The sequence below is a fragment of the Chionomys nivalis genome, chromosome 9, assembly GCF_950005125.1.
Source record: "Chionomys nivalis chromosome 9, mChiNiv1.1, whole genome shotgun sequence".
Classification (NCBI taxonomy): domain Eukaryota; kingdom Metazoa; phylum Chordata; class Mammalia; order Rodentia; family Cricetidae; genus Chionomys; species Chionomys nivalis.
In genome coordinates this window covers 10307560-10331811 of record NC_080094.1, presented here as the reverse complement: position 1 = coordinate 10331811, position 24252 = coordinate 10307560, and the positions used below count along the sequence as shown (strand labels likewise).

Here is a 24252-nt window from a genome sequence, read left to right as displayed (position 1 = left end):
GGGACCCAGGCTCCAGTGTTAAAAATAAACTCAGTGACAGATAGCTTTCCATTGCTATGACAAAACACCAGATGACAGCGGCTTGAAGGAGGGAAGGTTTACTTTGGTTTCTGGTTTCAGTCCATGGTCATTCGGCTCCATTGTTTCTGGCCCACTTCGAGGTACAGCAGCATCCCAATAGGGGAACGTTGGTCAAACTCTGCTGCTCCCCTCACTGTAGCCGGAAGCAGAGAGAAACCAAGAGGAAGTCATCTGGGGCGACACACCCCTGATGATCTACTTCCTCCAACCAGGCCCCACCGCCTCTAAATTTCTATCGTTTCCACTGAAGCTGTGGATTTATCATGGGTTGAGCCATTGGTGGGGTCAGAGCCCTCGTGACACCATTACCAGAGGTCCCACCTCTGTCTGCACGGGGAACCAAGTCTTTGACGTGTGAGCTTCTGGGTGACATTTCAGATGAGATCAGGCACATTTGGGGTGGTATGGCTCTAGACAGTGGGGGACATTTTGGATCTAAGCTGTAATGGATACATTTTCCATATCTGTTCCTTTTGGCTGTTTCCCCTTTGTTTTGCTTTTCAAAAATGTTTTCTGAACACCTCTTAGGTGCTGCCCCTGCACGAGGTCCTGGAAGGCAGCAGGGAACCGCTTTAGAGTTCCTGCCAATACACACTGAGCTGGTCCTGCAGGACATGAACCAGAGCTCGGAGCCGAGAATGAGTTTTACCTGGTAGAGATTGAGCAGACAAGGGAGAAAGCGGGGAAGCTGCAGGCTACAGGGGTGGGTGCTCAGGAAGGAGTTAGCCACACAGTGTTCTGTAGGGAGGGCATTCCAGCAGATGGCTCTGCAGGTGTGAAGGCCCACAATGAGATAGGGCGGGCTGGGTATGCCTGAAGGGAGGGTGGAGGGACCTGTGGAATGTCCAGACAGGTGTGGAGGTGTGGGAGGGGTCGGTAGGCTGTCTGGACAGGTGTGGAGGTGTGGGAGTGGCCAGTGGGTTGTCTGGACAGGTGTGGAGGTGTGGGGGGGCAGGGGACTATTCAGACAGATGTGGAGGTGTGGGAGTGGCTGGTGGGCTGTCTGGACAGGTGTGGAGGTGTGGGAGAAGCTGGAGGCCGTGGCAGCAGGCAGGGATTTGAGCTGCACAGCCCACAGTCAGAATCAGTCATGTTTCAAAGCGCAATTTCTGCTGCTGAACAGAGAGAAGGCAGCTGGAATGTGGGATAAAGCAGTCAGGGAAGTTTTTGCACTGGTGAGGCTGGGGGCTAGTGTGTGTGGCCTGTGTGCACATGTGTCCGTGTGTGCACATATGTTTGTATATGTGCATGTGTGTGTGACATCCCCTCAATACCAGGTACCCAGCACTCAGACACAGTGAGCCGAGATGGAGTCAGTCATCTAGCCTGGCACGGGGTCCCTCTTGGTGCAGAAACTATACTTCTCGACACCATGGAGTGGCTCCCTTTGAGGGCACCGAGGAGGTTTCCTGCACACTCCCCAGACTTCCCGGGGCCACGCCTGCTGGAAGCACGGCCACTGTGGGTTTAGACTGAGGCTCGGGTAGGGGGATGAAGTGCTTGGGAGTTTTTTTGTTTGTAATATTAAAATAAATCAGAGTAGGCTAAAATATCACTTCTTTTAAGCCATAAAACGAAGTGATTTGGGGCGGTGGTGGCGCACGCCTTTAATCCCAGCACTCGGGAGGCAGAGGCAGGCGGATCTCTGTGAGTTCGAGACCAGCCTGGTCTACAAGAGCTAGTTCCAGGACAGGCTCCAAACCCACAGAGAAACCCTGTCTCGAAAAACCAAAAAAAAAAAAAAAAAAAAAAAAAAAACGAAGTGATTTCATCCTTAAAGTCGGCAGAGTTGAGTGGCTTATGGTGCCCCACTCTGTACTGGCACGAGGGGAGTCTGAAAAGAGGGCTGGCTCTCAAGGACACAGGGCGGAGGTGAGCAGAAAGAGGATGAAGGACAGGCTCGGGAGTCAGGAGCAGCAGGAGCCTGAGACCGCACTCGTGGTGTCCCCCAAAGGTCTGTCTGTCCCCTTTTCTCCATCCTACCAGTGTCTCACCACCCCCAAGACCCCAGCAGCATGGTCTTTGCACTTCTGGTACCCCACTGCTGGCTTCACGTAGAGACACAGCTCCTTCCCTGAGAGCCCTAATGGAAGGCTTTTCCTTTTCAGTGGACACGCATTGAAGTCATGTGCGGCTGCCTGCTGTCTGGATGTTTCTCTGGGCAGTCCCCTGTGTGTGCAGGTTTTGCTGGGCGTGTTCTTTACATCTGGAAGGAGCCAGTTGGCTCCCGAGGGAGAGAAACAGATGCGAGACTGGGGGAGGGGGCGAGGTGCAGGCTTCGGCTAACTTCCCTTTCACTTCTGGGCTCACAGGGAGGGCAAGGACTCTGGGTGATGTGGCACAGATCCTTCTTGTGGCATGGCTCGTTCGGGTCAGTCCCAGGCCAGGGCTGGACTTGAAGCATGAAAGTCCTTCTCCAGGCTTCAGTAGTGATGGTGGTTGCATGAAGCCGCAGCTGGCAGGCAGGGCGGGGATGTTCTCTTGCCTCAGTTGTTATCCCTGGTGTCTGAAGAGGCACTTCCAAACAAGATGTCACTGTCCTGAGACATGCCACTGAGCTGCGACTTGGTTTTCATGAGGTACTGGGCCCTGCGGATCAGCACCCTTTCCTGTTCTTGCTTGAGCTCCAGGTAAGAGCGGGAGAAAGTATGGAAGATGGAGGTGACAGGGAAGGCCATGAGCAGGATCCCGCTGAGGATGCTGCTCAGAGCCACCACCTGGCCAGGTGTGCTCCTAGGTACCATGTCTCCGTAGCCCACAGTTGTCATGGTGATGACGGCCCACCAGTAGCAGGCAGGGATGCTGGTGAATTCGGGGCTGTCTGCCATCTCGTTCTCAATGACATAGAGCAGTGGGGCAAAGAGAGCAATGGCAACGCACAGGAAAAGGAGCAGAAGCCCAAACTCGCGCGTGCAGCGACGGGCCGTGAGCCCCAGCGTCTGCAGCCCCAGTGAGTGTCGAGCCAGGCGCATCACGTAGAGGATGCGCAGTGCCCGCAGTACGCGAAGCACCAGCCCAACCTTGTCCAGGTAGCTGTTCCCGGTGCTTGGCTTGCGGCGGCTGGAGGCAGCGCCATCCACCAGCAGCGTGACATAGTATGGCAGGATGGCCACCAGGTCGATGAGGGTCAGTGGGCTCCGCAGGAAGGTGAACTTGCTGGGTGCCTGGATGAACCGCAACAGGAACTCAAGGGAGAACCAGCCGACGCACACCGACTCCACGATGAAGACGTTATGACACATCTGGGAACACTGGCCCTGGGGAGACACAGGGCAGGGTCACACCAGCAAGCCAGCAGGGAAGGAAGCTCTGGCCTGGATTGGACACCCTCTCCTGCCTCTCCACGCCACCAGGCCCTGGGACATGGCTCTAGCTGTCGATCTTGATCTCCAGACAGATTCCTTTGCAGCTGCTACCCTGGTTCCTGTCTTCTGGGCCTTTCTCTTTCCTCAGTTTAGGTAATCCCACCTGCCCAGTGGCTGGTGCTCCCTGGTCTTGTATAAGTTTCCTTCCTCCTCCTCTCCCTTTCTTCCTCTCTCCCTCCCTCCTCCTCTTCTTCCCTCCCTCCTTTCTTCCCCCTCACCCTTTCTTCCTCCTTCCTTTTTCTTCTTCCTTCTTCCCTCCCTCCTTCCCTCCCTCCTCCTCCTTCTTTTTTTCGAGACAGGGATTTTCTGTATAACAGCCATGGCTGTTCTGTCATCTACTTTGTAGACCATGCTGGCTTCGAATTCACAGAGCTCCACCTGCCTCTGCCTCTCAGTGCTGGGATTAAAGGCGTGTGCCACCATTGCCGGCCCTTCCTTCTTTCTTTTTGTTAGTCTTTCTTTCTACTTCAGAATATTGATTCAGGACACAGATGCTGCAGTCCATGAAACTCAGGCAGCCTGACCTTCTAGCACACAGCTCCCCAGAGGTTGGATCCCTGGAAAGCTACAGATGTTCTAGCCGGCGACTTTCTGAAGGGTCTCGATCATGGCCAGGTTCTCACAGGATCTTTGTAGTCTGTCTTTCTGCAAATGTACCCCAGCCTGGGAATGTGATCTGACCCCAGGGACTCTGATGTCTCAAGTCTCTGGGGGTGGGAATCCCTCCTGCTCCGGGAAGCCTTCCTGGAGTGCACCCCACCTGAGTAGCCCCAGGTATGTATAGGAGGCCTCTCATACAGCCCCCTTGTGGTGATACTTTATTTGTATTTTAATAAATGAAGCTTGCCTGAAGATCAGAGTGCAAAGCTAAGCCACTAGAGTACAAGGAGTGGTGGCACACACCTTTAATCCCAGGACACGGGAGACAGGGGTAAATGGGTCTCTGTGAGTTCAAGGCTACCCTGGGCTATACAAGATCGATCCAGAAACAGATCCAATTTATCGCCCAAATGCCTATACAATGTGTACCTTGTTCCTTCATGTGTGGGGCAGGAGTCACAGCTCAAAGGCCCAGGGGTCTTACAGATAAGGAGACTCACTAGGGGACCACTCCCGTGTACCCAGCTCTCACCAAAGACATCTCTCTCTCATCTCTAAGAAAAGCCTAGCGCACATTTTTATATGGAGAACATCGTACTTCTGAAGATTTCAACCAAGTCCAGTTTGGGGAGGTGCAGTGTAGGGCAGTCATGGACTTCTGTGGGGTTATCCTGGGTCCTCGACTGGGGGTTCATGAACGCAGACTTAGCAAACTGCTCTGCCTGCCCCAATGTGCTCATCTGCTGTGGGTGTGAGAACTCGTCCCCTGCAGGGTGATAGGAAGACCTGCGGGAAGGTAAAATGGAGGCAGAGGGCAGAGATTTGCCCTCCTCCTGGCTCCCATGGCTTTTAGGAGCATGTAGCCTGTGTCAGGTTGGGAGTCTGTGCAGCTTCTTACTGTGCATAGAGACATGCTAACCCAGTGGGAACATGCACATATACACAGACCTACGGATAAAAATTGTTTTCATGGCTAAGGAAAAGTGCTTGGGATATTACTATAGAAGGGAGAGAGGGAGGGGGAAGAGGGGACTTAGGTCAGCTCAGAGGTGGGCATATGGGGGCCTTGCTCGCTCCCTCACGCAATCTGCAGAAGAGGCTGAGGGTCTCCTCTTTGCTGGGTTTGGGTCTAGATCTTGCAGGATGGGAGAGTAGGGGACATAGGACACTGATTCCTTTTGTCATAATTGCTGACTCGAGGAGGGAGGCAGAGAAGACAGATGCAAACACAGCCACACATTATGATGCCAGGAACCACCGAGGCTCAGTACAGTGAGGGAAGGCGGCCCAGGGAAGTCACAGAATGTCTTACCTGCTCTTCCTCCTCCCGCAGGCTGGGCAGGGTGCTGACAGACAGGTTGACAGCGGTGACGGTGACGAACAGAACAGACAGGCAGGCAAACACCTTGCCAGGCAGCCCTGAGTGTGGCCTCTCCACCATGTCCCGCAGCCTCCTCATACAGCGGCCCAGGCGGCCCTCCCCGGTGGATGGCCCCTCAGTGTCTTGGTCCTCGCTGTCCAGCGGCTCGTCCTCGTCCTCCCTCTCCATCATCTCCGCGAACTCCTCTATTTTCTGCAGGTATCGGCGCTTGCAGCAGCCATCCAGGTGGTCCTCGGCGATGCCCCAGTACAGCAGCTCCTCCTGGAAGGACAGGGCGCACATCTCCCGCAGCAGCCGCAGCTTGCCAGCCCGCAGGAAGGTGAGGATGGTGCCGAAGGCCCCCGGGTTGCGGTCAAAGAAGAACTCGTTGCAGGTCACGTCGTAGTCATCACACACGCTCAGGATGTCGTCGAAGTTGGTGCAGGCTTTAAGCTGGCCCAGCCGTGTCAGTGGGAACTCATCCAGCGTGGTCCAAGGTAGGGAGTACTTGATGCCACCCACGTTGATGATGATCTGTCGCCTGCGGTCCCCGAGTGAGCTGCCCTGATGCAGATCATCCTGCGGTCGCAACCGCTGGGCCCTGCGGTAGAAGACGCCCTTGATGGCCTGGCGCTGAGGGAAAAAGGCAGGGTGGAAGGAGGTGTCTGAGGCGCAGCTCAGGGCGCTGTAGTCATAGTCCGAGTTATCTCCCGGTAACAGGGTCATTTTGGGGTTTTACATCCCTCTTGGGCCTGGGGAGGGAAAGAGAGATCCTTGGTGAACTCTGAGTTTTAGCTGAGTCCCTCACTGACTGGATTCTAAAGACACTTGCAGGGCTGGAGAGATGGCTCAGAAGTTAAGAGCCCTAGCTGTTCTGCCAGAGGTCCTGAGTTCAATTCCCAGCACCCATATGGTGGCTCACAACCATCCATAATGAGACCTGGTACCCTCTTCTGGCCTACAGGCATACATGCAGACAGAATTCTGTATACATAATAAATAAATAAATCTTTTTTTTTTTTTAAAGTTTAAGTCCCATTTTATTTTTCCAAGGTGTTTTCTTCTATCTTTATGAAGCCACTTTACATGGGCTTTGGTGGAGGTCATGGGGAAGCACCAGCAGGTCTAAACCATGGTGGGGGTGTTTGGTCCTTCCGAGCTTCCCGAGATCGATTCCTGACTACCTTCCTATGAATAGCACAGCTCACACAGTAATGCAGCTTGACATAGAGTTTGGGGCGCACATAAGCTTCGGATATGTCCCTGACGGCAGCCACCTCTATGATGTTCCGAATGACGAACTTCTTAATGGCCTTGTCCTTGGGCAGGCAGTGGGCGCAGTTAGTGCAGCGAATTGGCTGTACATGGCCGTGGCCCTTTTTGGCATGACCATTGTTTCTCTTTTTTTTGGTCATCTTGGAGCCAAGTCCCAAAAGAGCAATAAATAAATCTTAAAAAAAATAAAGACACTTCCTTGGTCTGGGTCCCAAAGGCCACAAGTTGAAACCCTTGACTTTTTTTTTTTTTTTAGAATATGTAAAAGCCGGGCGGTGGTGGCGCACACCTTTAATCCCAGCACTTGGGAGGCAGAGGCAGGCGGATCTCTGTGAGTTCGAGGCCAGTCTGGTCTACAAAGGGAGTTCCAGGACAGGCTCCAAAACCACAGAGAAACCCTGTCTCGAAAAACCAAAAAAAAAAAAAAAAGAATATGTAAATATGTATTTTTAATTTTATTTAAAAAACGCTACTGTGGAGATTTTTTTGTTTCCTTCTTTTTTTCTTTCTTTGAGACAGGGTTTCTCTGTGTAACTCTGGCTGTCCTGGAGTTTGCTCTGTAGATCAGAGTGGCCTCAAACTCACAAAGTTCCATCTGCCTCTGCCTTCTGAGTGCTGGGACTAAAGGTGTGTATCACCACTGCTTGGCTGCTACTGTGGGCTTTAAATATTTTTATTTATGTGTATGTGTCTGCACCTACTTATCTATATGAATCACATGTGTGCAGTACCTAAGGAGGCCAGAAGAGGGCATTAGGTTCCTTAGAAATGGAGTTAGAGGTGGTCGCAAATTGCTTTGTGGGTGTTGAGAATTGAATCTTGGTCCTCTGCAAGAGAAACCAGTGCTCTTAATCACTGAGCTACCTCTCTAACCCCCCATGTATATTATATATAATATACTTATATCAAAAAAACCTATTTTTGTGTGTGGTGGCGGGTGTGTGTACGTGTGTGATGGCGGGTGTGTGTACGTGTGTGAATGTGTGTGTAAGCCAGAGGACAGCTTGGTGGTTGGTTCTCTCCGTCCACTTTCATATGGGCTCTGGGGAGGGAACTCCGTCACCAGACTTGATCCACAAGCCGTTACCTGCTGAGCCATTTCTCCAGCCTGAGACTCTGACTTCTTGGTGTTGGGAATTGGAGACAGGGGCTCTGAGGTAACTGGGATTCATGAGGACCAGAGTGGTCCTGGGGCTGGGTTAGTGTTTAGTGTGTGAGGTGGTGGAGATATGCCCAGGGGCATGCTGGGTAGGCAACTCTGCCAGCATAGCATGCATCCCTAGCCCAGCTAACATTGAACAGATTGGCCCAGCTGAGGACAATTGGGCAGGGGCCAGTCACTCAGGTGGAGCTAACTTCATCCTACTGGGACATGTGGCAATGTCTGAGGTAGCTTTGGCTGATATGTCGGGGAGTTCTAGCTTTCAGTAGAGGGGCCAGTGAGGCAGCTAACTCAACAGCCTACAGTGCCCATGACAGCTCTGCCAGCCTTCTGGGCTGAGAATATCCTTCGTGCTGAGTAGAAAAGTTCTGGGATCGGGGTGACAGATTTTGCAGCCAGACAGCCAGGTAAGTGACTTACCTGTGAAATGAATTTAATCTGTGACCCACTCCAGGGGATCAGGAAGGGCTAAGTGCCTGGCAAGGGCCAGGGGCTCAGTACTGACTGGTTATTGTTAGTGTTTATCTCAACGCCTTGTATGGCTTCCACAAACAGGCAGCAGGTACATGAGAGGCAATGGACAAAGAATGTCTGATTACCAAAACAAGGCCTGGTTTGCTTCTCTGTTGGCAAGTGTCACCTTCAGGACTCCAGAAGAGGACAGGAGAGAGCCAACACTGGCTTCTCCAGGAAGCCTTTGGTACTTCAGAATAAATTTGGCCCAGTTTAGTGTGTGTATGTGTGTGAGAGCGCAAGCGCGCACACGCGAGTGTGCGCATGCCCTCATGTGCGTGCATGCTAAGGCCAGAGAGGACATCAGGTGTCCCCCTCCATGGCTCTCTACCCTGTTGCCTGGAGGAAGGATCTTTCAGTGAACCAGAAGCTTGCTGGCTGCTTCAGCTCAGCTGTCTGGCCAGTGAACACCTGTGATCTGTTTTTTCCATCCCCCAGTGCTTGGGCTGCAGGCACATTCATCTACGCCTCTTTTTACAGGGGAAGTGGGATTTGAACTTAGGTCCTCATGCATAGTCATGTTTTTCTTTTTAAAATACATTTTGTGTGAGTGTGTGTGTGTGTGCTGCATGCGCACACAAGTGTGGACTGTGCATGTATGCATGCACACATGTACAGATGCATATACCATAATGTGAAGGTGTGTATACATATTGTGGAGATCAGAGGTCAACCTTGGGTGTCTTTTCTTAGGAGCCATCCACCTTTCTTTCTTTTCTTTTCTTTTTTTTTCTTTTCTTTTCTTTTCTTTTCTTTCTTTTTTTTGGAGATGGGTTCTCACTGGGATGGGAGATGTATTTGCTGTTTCTAAGTCAGGCTAGCTGGCCAGCCCCGGGGTCTGGCTGCCTCCATCCTTCTGTGCTGGGATTACAATCACATGCCACCCATGTCTGGTTTATTACTCAGTGCTGGGGACTGAACTTGGATCCTCACGCTAGAGTGCCAAGTGCTTTACTCACTGAACCATCTTCTTAGCCCCACTGCGTATCCAGTTTTATGATTATCTGCAAGCAAGCTTGTATCCTTCTGGAGCAAGCTTGTATCCTTCTGGTGCCCTCTGCTGGGGGGGGGGAGGTACCACGCCTGACTCATCCCTGGACCCCGCCCCCGCCCCCCCCAGCGGTGTAAAGGATCCCAGACCCACTCGCTAGAGGAGAGCATTTACTGTGTGGATAAGTGTTGGGAGCTGTGAACCCCAGATCCTGAATTTCTTGTAAACAACTTGTTTTCCTCTGCTCTGAGACAGCCTGCAGCTGCTCTGAGCATGAGACCCTCAGGAGTTCCTGATGGCAGGGGAATGATTTCTGGTGGGTTTGGCTGGGGCATGACTATCCCTATATAAGCTGCCCCTGGACACAATAAAGGGGGCATTTCTGTTTCAAGGATGACCCGTGTCTCTGTATGTCTTTGTGTGTTTCAATCTCCAGCCCTTTGCCAGGTTCAGGAACTGAATGGTAGCACATAGAGCGCAGACGGGCGTGGTGCACTACAGATAAAGCAACAGCGTGCGCCAGTATTAGGAAACACAGGTCAGAACAGCAGCAATTACGAACTCCTTCCTAGCTTCAGAGTGAAGGGTCTGCACCCAGGGAATGAGACGGTTCGCCGTCTTCAGCTCGGGGGCTCAGTTCGGCTCATGAACACTTCTGATAATCGAGAAACTTCATGTACTGTGTATTCATGACCTGAATTCCAGGTGAGGCACAGCTGTGCCTTTTGGGCCGGCTCTAGTCTACTGCAGCCCCAGCCGCTCCCCACAGTCCTTACGCCTGCTCTAACTCCGCTCCCATTTCTTTCCTGCAATATAGGCATTTGAGACCTGGGGTCACCCAAAAGACCTTTTTAGAACTAAACACATAGGAAAGAAGCAAAGGTTTCGTATTTTGCCCCCTTCCAGTCTCACTACATAGCCCAGGTTGGCCCCTCTCCAGGCTCACTATGTAGCCCAGGTTGGCCTCTCTCCCAATCTTACTACATAGCCTAGAGTATCCTCAGAATTGTGATCCTCCTGCCTCAGTCTCAGGAGTGCTGGAATTATAGGTCTCCACTATAATGCTTAGGGAATACTTGGCTTTTTAAGATCACCATCCATAGCTGGGTTTGTTAGCGCATGTCTGGGAGGTTGAAACAGGAGGATTACTGAGTTGAAGGCCAGAATGGGCTATGCAGTGAAACGCTGTTCTTTTGTTTTTTTTTTTTTTTTTTACATTTATTGAACATGAATGGGTGTTTTGTCTGCATGTATGTCTACACTGCAAGTGTGTAGTGCCCACAAAGGAGTTGGAATAATGAACTGTCTGTGAGCCACCATCTGGGTGCTAGAGATTGAACCTGGGTCCCCTGGAAGACCAGCCAGTGCTCTTAAGAGCTGAACCATCTCTCTAGCCCTAGAGACACATTTTGTTTTGTTGTTGTTGATTTTCAAGACAGGGTTTCTCTATGTAGCCTTAGCTGTCCTGAGATTTGCTTTATAGACGAGACTGGTTCTGAATTAAAAAAAAAAATCCGCCTGCCTCTGCTTCCTGAGTACTGGAATTAAATGCATGTACCACCACTTGTGGCATACATATATATATATAATTTTACATGTTTGAGTGTATTGCCTGCATGCATGCACATGAGTGCCTGGTATCGGCAGAGGTGTGAGATCCCCTAGAACTGGAGTTACAGATGGTTGTGAACTGCCATGTGGATACTGGGAATTGAACCCAGGCTCTCTGAAAGAGCAGCCAGTACTTTTAACTGCTGAGCCACCTCTCCAGTCCATAGAGACACCGTCTTAACAAACAAAAGCAAACAGCTCAGGATGTTGCTCAGTTGGTAGAGAGCCTGCCTAGCATGAAGGAAGCCCAGGGTTAGCCCAGCACTGAAGAAACTGGGCAAGTTGGCGTACCCCGATAACCCGGCACTTGGGAGGTGGAGGAAGGATAGTTGTATGTTTAAGATTGTTCTTCACTAATATGAACTGAAGTTCCTAAAAGGAGAGAAAAAAGACAGAGACAGAAACAGAGGAGCAGGGGAGGCTTACCTGTGCTAAATATTCTATGAGGCGAAATGACTGAACTTGGAAGATGATGGATCGTTAAAATGTTGCAGACCAGAACCAAATGATCTTGGGTTATTTTTAGTCCCTTTGAAAGCCATCCATTGCCCACAGCTGTGTCTGTCTAATCTCCTTGTGACTGTCGAGCCCTTAGAATACCTTTCTACCAGACCACTCAGTTTGTTGTGACCCACCTACCTGTGGCTTCCACTGCTGTACTCGGCAAATACTTTGATTTATCATTGGTAAATCATTTGACAATAACTTGGCAAATCATTTGGTAAAAATTATCATAGGTAAATATTTGATTTCTCTGTCCTGTAACTAATAAGATCTCACCAACCGTTTCCATAGTGGAACATGATATTTAGGGAAACATCAATCTGTTATACTGGGCTGTGACCACTAAGATTTGGCTTCAGAACAAACTGTCTCTTTTTCCTTTTGGAGACAAGAGCAGTGTTTTTGTTTGTTTGTTTGTTTGTTTGTTATTTTTAAAGACAGGGGTTCTCTGTGTAGCCCCAGCTGTCCTGGAACATACTCTGTAGACCAGGCTGGCCTCAAACTCACATAGATCTGCTTGCCTCTGCCTCCCGAGTGCTGGGATTAAAGGCGTGTGCGCCACCACTGCTCAGAAGGAGAAGTGCTTTTGCACTACTACATAGCAAAATAGAGGCTAGCCCTAGCTACAGGAGGACCAAATCAAACCATTGCTCCTTCCAGTCCCTGAAGGAAGCAAGTGGTGCCGGTGGAGGCGATCATTTCCAATATCGGAGAATCATGGGGACAGGATGCTTAGGGACCTCCCTCCCCTGCAAGGGTGCACAGCAGGAACCCAAGCAGGGAGGGTGCTCACTTCAAGGTGCCTCATTTCCGGAAGTTTCTTCTCAGGGCCTTAGCCCCACCCCCCTCCCTCATCTTTGGGGAAGGCTGCAGCTTCACAGACGGGGTTTTGGGAAACTAGGTTACACCTATTTGAAGGCAAATGCCTGCCTTTTAGAGCGGCTGGGAGCTTTTCACTTTTCCTAAGTTGGAACCCATGTCCTCGGGCTAAGCCTGTCGGGATCCCTCAGAGGCGTGGGAACAATCCCTTTTAAGTTTCAATATTGCCATGATTCTCAGCTCTGGCACTTTATTGTGCCGCCAAGAGGAAAGCCGTGTTCTACTTGGCTAGAACAGCCTGGAAGCAGAGCTTCCTCCGAGGCTCATTCACGAGCCCTCTTCTCTCGAGGAGTGCCGCTTGCGCTCCCCCTTTCCCTTGGGCAGAGGCTCCCCATTTGCATCTCCTGGGGTCCCCTGATCACAGTGGGATTCTCACATGGAGTTGTCCCAAGAGGCTATTTGGACCAGAGGGTGGCCGGTGAGTGCTGGAGATACGGTCTCCTCCAAGTTAGGAGCTCACTGGGAGGAGAGTCAAAGCACTGAGCAGCTGAAGGAGGAATTGAGAACACTTTTCCCAGGCTGCGGTTCTACAGATACCAAATCTGATGGGCACAGGAGGATAGCTGGCATTTCTAGACTTCAGAGTTAAGCGCATTCCTCAAACAGGCTCACAGGCAGCTTCCTGCACACAAATGCTGCTTCCTCCAGCCCAATCTCTCTCCAAGGGTCAGGTCTGTCCTTTCACTGAGTTAGGCCGCCTGCAAGGACTGTGTGTGTATGTGTGTGTGTGTATGTGTGTGTGTGTGTATGTGTGTGTGTGTGTATGTGTGTGTGTGTATGTGTGTGTGTGTGTGTGTGTGTGTGTGAGGGACTGCTGGCTGGAAAAGGGGCTGCGAAGGAGTCATGCGTTCCTTCTTGAACATTCCCATATATTAGATGCTATGCTGGGTCCGTGGATACATCAGAGAGCAACCCAGATCCTGCCTCTGTCCTCATTCAGCTGATAGTGCCCAGAAGAACACAGTTCCCACATATGTGCACCAGTGACTTCAGGATACAGTGACTGACGTGTTGAGTGGGAACAGGGTGATGGTGGGGGGTGACTATGGGGTGGTGACATTGTCTGGAGGAGTGGGGGATTCTCAGAGGAGGGGACACAGGGCAGGGCCTTGTGCAGGTGAAGCAGTCAGTCTTAGCATTCCTGGGGTTGGTTACTTTGGGTGGAGGGAACAGCCAGGGTTGGATGGTCAAGAGTGAAGGGCAGGTCGGGAGGTTGGGCAGAGAAGGGGCAGGGAGGCGGGAGATGTATTTGGAGGTCAGCAGGTTCAGGTATAGAGGCTGTGTGCATTGCAGAGAACTGCTTAAGTTTATTCTATGTGAAGCGGGGCTTTGTGGGCAGGGTCAGGGGTAGACTTGGTGGCAAGAGGCTACAAATGGGAAGAGCAAGGTTAGCAAAAGTGGAGGGGACTGGCATGGCTTCAGTGGGCTTGGAGGCAGAGTAGGCAGAACTTACTGAGGGGTGGGGCCCCAGGGAAGGGACAAGAGAGGAGGGTGATCGCAGAGGAGACATTTACAGAGGCGACCGGTAGGTGGCGCTGAGACAGGCGTGAATGACAACAAACTGGCAGGGAAGATGGACAGGACAGGATATGACTTAAGCGTAGGAGACAGTAGAATGCAGTATCTCACAGGCAGGTGTCAGAGTACCAGCGCAGACCTGACTAGTGTGTGCTCTGACGAGTGTGTGAACTGACCTGGGTACAGTACCCAGAGCCCAGCACCCTATTGAAGTGGCCCCCATATCAGACCCAGAGGTCAGTGCAGACAGACGTTACAGGAGTCATATGAGAGTCACCCCAGGCACACACATTCAGTTCCTGTACCTGGTGAGCACTCCACAGCCAGGAGTGCCTGAGGCTGTAGATGAGGAAGGCCGCTAAGGGTACTAACCTGTAGGCTACCAGTGGCTTTGGGGACAGAGGGGGAGTTGGGAGCCATGAGTGCAGGCTGCCACCAGAAATGAAGACATGCAAGTTAAGTATTTTCTGAATGACCAGAAAGGGACACGGTCTTGCACCCCCCAGTTTTAGTCATCTGATTCCCCTTTAAACACATGTTTTCCACAGCCAGAAGGCTATCAGTGTGGATTATCTCAAACCATTCAGTTCGAGGCATTACGAATATAAAATAGCCAAGTGTTGTGGAGTATGCCTTTAATCCCAGCATTCAGGGGGCAGAGGCAGGCAGATCTCTGTGAATTTAAGGCTAGCGTAGTGAGTTCTAGGTCAGCCAGGACTATGTAGTAAGACCTCATCAAAGAACAGGAGACAGAGGAAGAGGAGAGGGAGAAGGAAGGGGAGGAGTGGGAGGAGGTAATAAATACAGGAGATGTGACTGAGTCTGGGTTGGGCCTCCCTCTCAGGGAGCCAATCAGATGATTTGCTTACTCGGGGTTGGGGTGAGAGCAGAGGGGAGTCCGTTAGTTTGGAAACAGGCTGGTTGCTCTATGACCTCGGACTTCTGCATCTATAAGATGGAGATACGAACAGTTCCTGCTCACTTGAATTACGGTGAAGCCATGACATGAGTGATGTGATTGGCCAGTACCTGGTCACCTGCCGTTTCAGTCTTAGCTCTGAGAAGTGTCTGCCACCCACCTTTGCCCACCAGCCAAGGGCGTCTCCCCTGAACTGACCTGCCAGGATCTGAACTCCATAGCCCAGGGCTGGAGGGAGAGGTGTCTAGCGAGCCTTCAGGGGAGGCCGGCCATCCTTCACTGCTAAGGACACTAAGGAATGCTGCTCCCTTGTGGCTCGAGAACCCTGCTCCGGCGTCCGTCCATTTCCCAGTTCTGGGGCCACAGAAGTGAAGGGAGACACTGACAATAAATTATCCACCTTTGAATCTTTGGGGGATCTGCTTCATGGAAATCTGACCTCAGGGATGAACAAGACACAAGAATGTCACCCCTTTACTTGTGGCAGTGGGAAGTTTCCAGGGTCCATCCGGAAGGGACCGGTTTGGCGAGTCTTGGTGGAGGACAGAAGAGGCAATGAGTGTGGTCTGGGCAGGATCGGAGGCACAGCTGGGTCTTTAAAACGTAAACCGAGCGTGAGAAAAACAGCAGAAGTTTGCAGCATTGGGCTATTTATGTGCATGAACACATTACGTCGACTAGGACTCAAACACAGAAGGATCTGTGTATTACATGGTGGTGCCTGGAGGGAGAGGGAAGGAGACCAAGCCTGGGGATTGCAAGGGAGGAGAAATAGGGAGTAGAAGATGGCCCAGCACTGGTCAAGGAGGAAGCATGCTCAGAGGAGAGCAGGTGGGTCCCACGACAGCCAAAAAGCACAAGCCGCATAAAGCTCCCAGCTCAGGAATGGTCTTGGGTGCTCCACAGGGACAACAGAACATGGTGTCCCTCCAAGATTCCCTCGGCCCTGGAACCAGCCTGTCTGGCTGCCTCAGCAACAGCCATTATGTTAAAGTTCCAGAGAGAAGCGGGAGGGAGGGCTCCATACATGCAGGGCTGCAAGGAGCCTCGGACACCTAAGGCTTCACTGCAGAAGTGGAGACTGCCCCTCCCCTTTCTGTCTGTCAGTCACCTCCCTTCAGGATGCCTCCAACCTGCCTCCAGGAGTCCGAAGACCCACGGCAAGCCCGAGGCTGTTTCTTGTCCTTCCTCCTGGAAGAAAAATAGCACTCTGGGAGCGGTGAGCTGACCGAGGGCCAGCAAGTGTTTCCGAAGATAAACATTCATTCAGAGGGAGACTTCTAAGTAGCACTAGGCCCACCATGGGCTCAGGGCGTGAGCTCAAGGGGTGGGGCCTGGATCTGGGGAGGGAGTAGTGGCAATGGACAAAATGGCTAATGATGGCCACGGCTCCGTGAAGGACCCAGCACTCAAGCCAGAGCCGCCTCCTGCCCCTTGAATGAGAGCAATAGCGTCATGCAGAGTGGCTCTGAGGGCCGGTGAGTGGAGGTTTCTGTAGCCTTCACCTGATCTCCCATCCTACCGTCATCTCACGAAAGGGTTCCATAAACTGCTGTGTGTTGATTCTGATCCCTAAGATCCCTCCTGGGGCCATTCCAGAAGCTGCTGGTCTGTCCTCTGCTTTTTTAGCTCATCCCTTCTGAGGAACTCTTGGCAGTTTTTTTTAAAGGTAGGTGCAGAGTGCTAAACCTCACCTGTCCCTAAACGGTGACACACTAGACTTCTCTCCACATAACACTCACTAGGCACCAAGGTGTGATGCCGGGGCCCTAACTTCAGGCGCTTGCATTCTGTCCTAAAAGGCAAGATGGGGGAACTGAGGCTCAGTGAAGTAAGCACACACGACTGGCAGTGAGGGATAGCAATGGTCGGTGGGGCTATAGTCCAGGCACCTTGGATCCCTGCATCCTTATGGGGACTGGGATGAATGTCATTTCCACCCGCTGCCGGAGGCCAGGGACTGGACCTCACCTCTGTTTCTAGAGGGTGAGTTGTGGAAGGGTCTGGGGGATAGGGAGAAGCAGGTGACCAGAGGCTGAGAATGGCACTCATCTTAGCATTTATACTGGATCAGGGCAGAGGACCAACAGAATCCCTGTTTTTATTGAGTTCTGGGTCACCACTGTGGCCTCCAGAGATGTGACCATGACTGCAGGGGTTACAGTGAGGCTGGGTCATTAGCGAGGAGTGTAGGAGACCTCTAGGAGCTGGAGAAAGTACAGGGGAGTGTATTCTCCCCGGAAGACGCATTACTTTTACTCAGAGAGACACACTTTTTAAATCTTCCCCAAACTCTTTGCTGTTCAGCGTTAACATATGAAAGCAGAAGCCTAACACAGACCCCTGGGCAAACTTCTAGAAGTTAGGGTATTTGTTTAAGCTCCTGGTGTCTTGGCTTCTGGACTGTGAGTGGGGACTTGAGGCGCTGTTCCATCTCTTCCTTGGCTCTCCCATGAGCCTCATCTGTCAGGATTAGGGCTCCTGGCTGGGCTGACTCAGGGGCTGGTCATGCTGCCTTCACCCCCAATTAAACCATTAATTATAATAGATCCAGCTATTAGCCTGCCCTGGGCCTTGCACGCTGCCCCCCTCCCCTCAGCAATGCTGAGTGTCTTTGACACTTGCCATCCATCCTCTGTCCCCACAGACCTCAGCTTTGCATCTTGGTGGTGGGGGAGGTGTTCAAAGTCCCTGGGGGATTACAGGATGGGAGGTGGGTTCCTTTCTTCATTCCTCACCTGAACCACAAGGCAAAGCTGGTTTTCCCAGAATCAAGCGAGCAGACTGTCTGTTTAGCCACCTGGCTTGGCTCCTGGTGCACACCTGTCTTCTCCCAGGAGCTTTATAGAACTGGGGCTAGGACACTTTTCCGTTAGCCTCTTCGTGTGTGTGCGTGTGTGTGTGTGTGTGCGCGCGCGCACCCAGGGGATAATCTTGGGTGTTGTTTCTGTCACTGTCCATTTGTTTTTGAGTCAGGGCCTCTCTCTGGACTGGCAGACAACTGAGCCTCGGAGACCATCTGTTATTGGTCCCTGCCTCCTCAGCCTGGGGAACCTAAGCCCATTTTTGTTGTCTCTGTTCTTGATTCTGCTTCTGGAGATCAAATTCAGGTCCTCTGCCTTACCTACCGACCTAGCCGTCTTTTATCTTTGTTTCTTTGTGGTTAGAAATTGGGAAACATGGGCTAAAATAGAGGAGTGATGGGACCTGGGGAAGAGCCAGACAGAAAGCTGCTTTCAGGGCTCAGTAGGGGGAGGGCGTGTTGTGCCTGTCCTCTGGGGCAGGTGCAGGCCTGAGATGAAGTAACTTTAGGTATAGTTCAGATCCTGTGGCAGATTTACATGCTGACCCTGTTCCTTAAGGACAGTCTGCCAGGTAAACAGACCAGGGCTTCCCACAGCCTCCTTCATCCACGTCTGTTTTTTTTTAATTAATTCTATTTAGGTCATATTATCATCCGCCATTTCTTCGGGGGTGTGTGTGGAGGGAAGGGGTTCCTTTCTGAGTTTAGGCAACCAACCTAAAGTGGATTCTTGGAGAAGGGCAGTCCCTGTGAGGCCCTGGTGTTCAGGAAACATCTCTGCTTTCTGTCCCCTGGGGCAGGTGGCTCACCCCTTGCCAGAGTCCAGCAGCTTAGCCAGTACAGAGAACTCAATGTGGTTCCCAGGTCTGCCTCATCAGGCTGCAGGGTACTCAAAGCCTGGGTCCTCCATGTCTGGGCAAAGGCTCAGGGTGTCTTGTTTTCGGTGTGCTGGTCCTCTGTAGGTTTGGATTGTGTCCCACGGCAGACATTTTTCCACTGGAATGAGTTGGCTCAGAGCTGGGCTGGTAAGAGCAATCCCCTGGGGCTATGCCTCCATGCCTGGCTTGGCTTCCCTCCCCCTCCACCCAGCAGGTGCCTTGGCGAAGCCACAAAAGCTTAAAGACCCACAGGTAGAAGCACCACCACGTGCTCACCCCACTGCCTTAATCTCCAGGGGCACCCCTTAACCTGGAGGTGTATTTACTGATGAGACATCCTACAGTGATTCATAGAGTGTGGTCACAGGTGTGTGTGTGTGTGTGTGTGTGGTGGGGGTGTCAAACAGACCCCAGTGAATAGTAACCCAGATTTACAGAGACACTTCCTTCTCCAGCGAATCAGACCAGTACCTGCCCCCACCTCTCACCTTCCTCTGCACTTAGCTCAGGTGTCACTGAAGGGGGTGAATATGCCTTTGCCTCCCACCTATCGCCCACTTGGGGAACTCTGGTGCCTGGCATCCTTTAAGCACATCCGAATTGCAAGTGGTTAAGAAAATGTGTATTGAACGGATGGCTTAGCTCATGAACCCCATCACTAGGAGGCTGTGTTCACCTAACATTAGATAAACCTTCTTGACCCTCATCACCGCCCCCCACCCTCCACCACTAAGAACGAATGCATTGTGCACCAACTGTGCATCCATACACATGGCTGCTGCTGCTGGCTACCCTTGCAGGCTGTGAACTTCCAAGGCAGGGCCTGAGTCTCAATCTCTACCTAAACCCAAGGAGGGCTGCTCCTATCTTGTCCCGTCTCCATCTTGGTCATTGTTCAAGACAGGCTTGCTGAAAAAAACATGAATGAATGAACACCGCGTACTTGCTGTAGTGAGTTGCCCACAGTAGGTGCCCAACCAATTTTCGTACAACTCAGGGAATGAGCGCATTTGTCTCTTTTCCGTTCACACCCAAAAGCAAAGCTGGGCCACTCAGGCACGGGTACCCTGAGGCTAAGGAGACCCTTCACTTCCCTACTAGATGCTGAGGCCCACGACCATTAAACTGTCCCCAGGGCCTTGCCATGGAACAAGGACGGACCAAGTAGGCAGTCCATAAACCCTCGCTGAGTTCATAATTAATGAATGACTTAATGAGGCCCACTGGTGGGGGTGCTGCATCCCGTGCCTACAGACAGTGAACCAGCAAATGAAAGACGACCCTGCATCCGAACTCTCCCGGGGGATCCCAAGAACCCGGCATGCAAAGTCAGGATGCTCTCCGGTGCCCCGCCAGAGAGCGCACTTTGTGTCCCGGAGACCCTTCGAGAGGATCCAGGGCTGGACCAAACCGCGGCCGCGTGGGCGCATCCCTCACCGCCCAGGGGCCTCTCCCGGGATCCTAGGCATCCGCAGAAGGTACCCGGGCCGCGGCCACGTGCAGAGCCCGGAGTGCCGCTTGCAGGAACAGGATCCCGCCAGAGAGCAGCCCGCGAAGTTCCCACCTTAAGTTCCGTCGCGGCGTCCCCGCCTTGGAGCTGGCCCGGCCGTAGCTCGGTCCCCCAGTGCAGCAATGCCGGAGTGAGGATGCGAGAGGGGGGCAGCAGGCGGCGCGTAGCGCCCGCTTGATCTCCCGGGGCTGCTGGCAAACTTTAGCCCTGGGGCCGCTAGACTGCAGGATCGGACCCCAGGCTGTCCCGCCTCTGCCTCCTGGTGTCCGCTGGGTTGCGAGTGCGCCGGCAACGCGGCAAAGCAGCCGCTGAGGGAGGTGGAGGGGCAGGAGGCGGGACGGAGGGAGGGGACTGTGCACGGGGCGGAGAGAGGGGCGGGCGGCGAGGGGGTGGGTATGAAGCCACCGCGGGACCCCTCCGGCGTGGAGATGCCATGCTCTTTGGTCGGGCCTGGAGCCCTCTTGGGTGCCGGGTCCTGGTGGAACACAGCGTCGCCCTCTCTTCATCTTGGTCTCCCCCTTCTCCTGCGCCCCTCAGGCCCTTGCCTGCCCGTGGTGGCCTTTATGTCCCCGCGCTCCTCCTCCTGAGGCTCCTGGCCCGTGGCGCAGTCACCTCTCCAGCCGCGCATTTTCACGGTGATCGTGGGACGTTCGTGCCTCCCTTTCACCCTGAGCTCAGTGACTGCCAGGACTTGAGTCTCATTCGGCACGCGAGTCTTTATCGTGGGGATGCCACGCGCTCTGTCTTGTCTCGTCAAAGGTCCAAGCGCACACGAGGCCGTGGACCTCTCCCCACACTGCCGCAGGCGCTGCGGGTGTCATGTCTGGAGGGTACTTCATGCCTGGCAGCCCGAGAACCCCATGCTGCACTCTACCTAAACACCACCTTCCAGCGGACCACACCAGCCATACCACGTGCCTTCTCCACTGGTAACCTTGGGACCTTCCTGCCCCTGTGACCCCGGGGCCTGCACCATCTTTGCAGTGTCACCATAGCTAAAGAATGGGTCTCTTGTGCCCCCAGAGTGACCCTATGCTCTAGTTGCCCACTGTCCCAGGTGGACTCTGGCGTTGGGACCTGGACCTGCTGTCTCCGGGTCCTGTACTCGGTAGCCTGGGGAGGGTAGGGTGGACCCCGGAGGTCTCTGAGTTGGTGGAAGTTCCACCAGGTATTGGGGTTAGGTGGGAGAGCTGTCTGAGAGGAGAGAGAGCCTCTTGCATAGCGGGCTCCTGAGGCTCTTGATTGGTACTGTCCTTTCTCCTCTGCCAGGGAAGCAGGAGGGACACAGAGACCAGGCTCAGGAGTGGGGCTCCTAGTCTTTCTGGGGCTTGGCCCTAGGGCATAAGCTTTGGGTTCACTCAGAGGGTGTGGAGACAGATTGCAGAGTCAGAGAGTGAGCCAAGGACCTGCCCCGAGAACTCCCCAGCTTCTGCAGAGGCCACACCAGCAGAGACAGAGCTGGGGATTGCGGGAATAGGGAGAGGTCCAGGGAGGGAAGACTACAGATGGGACAAAGACGGGGCTCTCGAGGAGGGGCCAGAACACTGGGCCATGAGCAGAGAAGATTTGCAGAGACCCTACTCAGGCATAAAGCGAAGGTTTCTGTTTGCAGAGACCTGGAGGCAGTATGCTGGAGGGATTAACGAGGCCAGCATAAAGTTTCCCTGGCTGTATGGACCCTGGTGGCAGTGGTCCTGGGTCCCATGTTGAGAGCATGACTCTACCAGGTGTTCAGCAAGGAGCGTCTTTAAGGAGAGGTGCTGTATCGGGCCCCTGCCTTCTTGAGTAGAAAAACCCGTGCTTCCGTTTTTCTTGCTTTCCTCTGAGCCTCAGGCTCCACCAGAGCAATGACTGTGCTGTCTGTCTTCCTTCCGACTGGCAGCTTCCACACTGCTGGACTGAACAGTAGCTTCTTCAGGGATTGTGGGAGGACACAGGACTGTCCTGTGACAGCGGAATCGGTCACCACAGCAAGTCAGCTGCTGTCCCGATGGAGGACCACAGGACCAGGATGTGAGTAGTTCTCAAAGCCTCCCTGTGGTCGGAGTCCTCCGGAGACTTCTTCAAAATCAGTATACTCTGCTTGCGACCCTTCTATCAAGTTCCCTGGTCTGAGATTTTGACGACTTCAGTCCAGCCCATCCCTGCCTTTCCTTAGAGCTCACCAGAAATACTTAGATGGGCTGTGAGGCTCAAGCCACCTCCTTTATGCTTAGGATCAGGGGCCCTCACGGCCACCTCTGAAGGAGGAGGGATTTTGCCTGTGGAGTGGGCCTGTCAGGACACCAGGCACCTGGATCTGGTGCTGGGGTGACTTGCAGAGAAGACCCGGAACAGCAGGGGCAGACTCCCTCCTTCCCTGTCACCCCCACCTCCACCTAGTCTCAGACCCAGGCTGTTCTCAGGGGTGAATTTATGATTTTTATCCCCGCTGTGCTTCACCGGGTCCATGAAATCCTCCTAAATCCTTTTAAGGAATCCCTCTCTGCAGTCCCTCCTTCCTGCGGAGCCTTCCAGATCCTCTACTCTCCCTACTTCCATCACCCTCCTAAGAAGCATCACTGCCCAAGCTGTCCTGCGGAGAAGGATGCTGCTGCTGCTGCTGCGGCCGCCGCTGCTGCTGCTGCCGCCGCCGCTGCTGCTGCCACTGCTGCTGCTGCTGGAGAAGGCTTTCTGGAGAGATGAGGGCCAGCAGGCTTGCTGAGCTTGGTGTGACCTGCAGGGAACAGGCACACACTTGATCTGCAGACGGCTATGGCACACATCCCCGTCATATTTGTCTCTCCTGGGTTAAGTTTTAGTAATTCTGAAATTGATTGCCAACATTTAAAAGACCGAGGTTTCATATGACATTTTTTTTTCTTTTCTTTTCTTTTTTTTTTCGAGACAGGGTTTCTCTGTGGCTTTGGAGCCTGTCCTGGAACTAGCTCTTATAGACCAGGCTGGTCTCGAACTCACAGAGATTCACCTGCCTCTGCCTCCCAAGTGCTGGGATTAAAGGCGTGCGCCACCACTGCCCGGCGACATTTTTTTTCTTTTGAAAAGCCGGCAGATCTGGTGAGCATTCTTTGTTGTTTTTATTCATTGGAGAAAGGGCTTCTTGTGACTCAAGCTGGTCCTGAACTTGCTATGTAGCTAAGGATGACCTCGAACTTCGGGTCCTTCTGTCATCCCCCTCCAAGTGCTGGATCACATTGTTTTTAAATTTTAATTAAAAAATGACTATTGAGACGGGGTTTCTTGAAGGCCAGGCTGACCTTGAACTTGATACACGTCTGAGGATGAACTTGAACTCTTGGCCCTCTTGCCTCCCTAGCCAGCATCTTTAAGGAAGCAATACCAGTGTGGTTTGTTTCTCAGCCTACATTTAAGTTACTGCCCCGCCTCCAGGAGCCAGAGCTGGTATAGGTCATCTTGGCAGATCTAGAGTCCTATGGTAGATGGCAAAGCCAGAGCTGAAGCCAGGCCAAACTGACCCCCCAAACCTTAACTCACACTGAAAACCAAACAGCACTCCCCTCCAGGCTCGGAACATGTGTGAGCGCTGCCTCAGAGCGTGCCTTAAAAGGTTGCTGCTGTCAGCGGGTTAAGAATGTTTTCCTTCTTAGCCACTAGCCACTGTCAGCAGTCACCAAGTCTGGGCTGTTTTCCCAAGGCAGCAAGGGTTATCTACAGCTGTCTGAAGTTCTTATCTGTCCTCTGCCTGAGATGAAAAGGCTTAGATTATTACACTTGTGAGTTCTAAGAGGCTAGAGCCCAAGACCCCGAAGGTCTTATTTGGGAACGTGAGGGGTGCAGCTTGCCGTAAGGGAAGGACCATCTGCTGAGGCGAGCCGGTGAGAAGGACAAGGTTCCTTTCTCTCTGGGAGACTCTGTCCTCTGGACACTCTGTCCCCTTTCTATGCTTCTGATTCTTGACAGCCCTGTTCCTCAACCCTAAGTCATCATCCCACAGATTTCCTTTGTCACCTTGAGACCTCCTCATGCAGGCCAGGTGTAGGTGCGGGCAGTGTGTGAGGATATGTCCCTCAAGGACATGCCTTTACTTAGTTATTGAAATCTTGACATTTAGCCCATCATGGATTATTTTCGACATTAATTTTGATATTTTAAAGTATTGTATCGGGCTGGATAGTGGTGGCACACACCTTTAATCTCAGCACTCAGGAGGCAGAGGCAGGCAGATCTCTGAGTTTGAGGCCAACCTGGTCTACAGAGTGAGTTCCAGGACAGCCGGGGCTACACAGAGAAATCCTGCCTTGGAAAAACAAACAAATGAAAAA

General features: G+C 52.6%; 2 protein-coding genes across 2 annotated transcripts; both read right to left on the bottom strand.

Annotated features, from left to right (window-relative positions):
- Positions 1–110: 110 nt before the first annotated feature.
- Kcng1 (potassium voltage-gated channel modifier subfamily G member 1) lies at positions 111–20244 on the bottom strand. The gene is made up of 3 exons (XM_057780808.1): positions 20024–20244; positions 5359–6158; positions 111–3338 (listed from the first exon to the last, which is right to left on the bottom strand). The coding sequence occupies exons 2-3, from the start codon at positions 6130–6132 to the stop codon at positions 2568–2570; spliced, it is 1545 nt and encodes a 514-aa protein (XP_057636791.1). The 5' UTR covers positions 6133–6158; positions 20024–20244; the 3' UTR covers positions 111–2567.
- Positions 6510–6821, bottom strand: LOC130882105 (40S ribosomal protein S26-like). Its single transcript, XM_057782030.1, has one exon. The coding sequence runs from the start codon at positions 6819–6821 to the stop codon at positions 6510–6512; it is 312 nt and encodes a 103-aa protein (XP_057638013.1).
- Positions 20245–24252: the final 4008 nt, after the last annotated feature.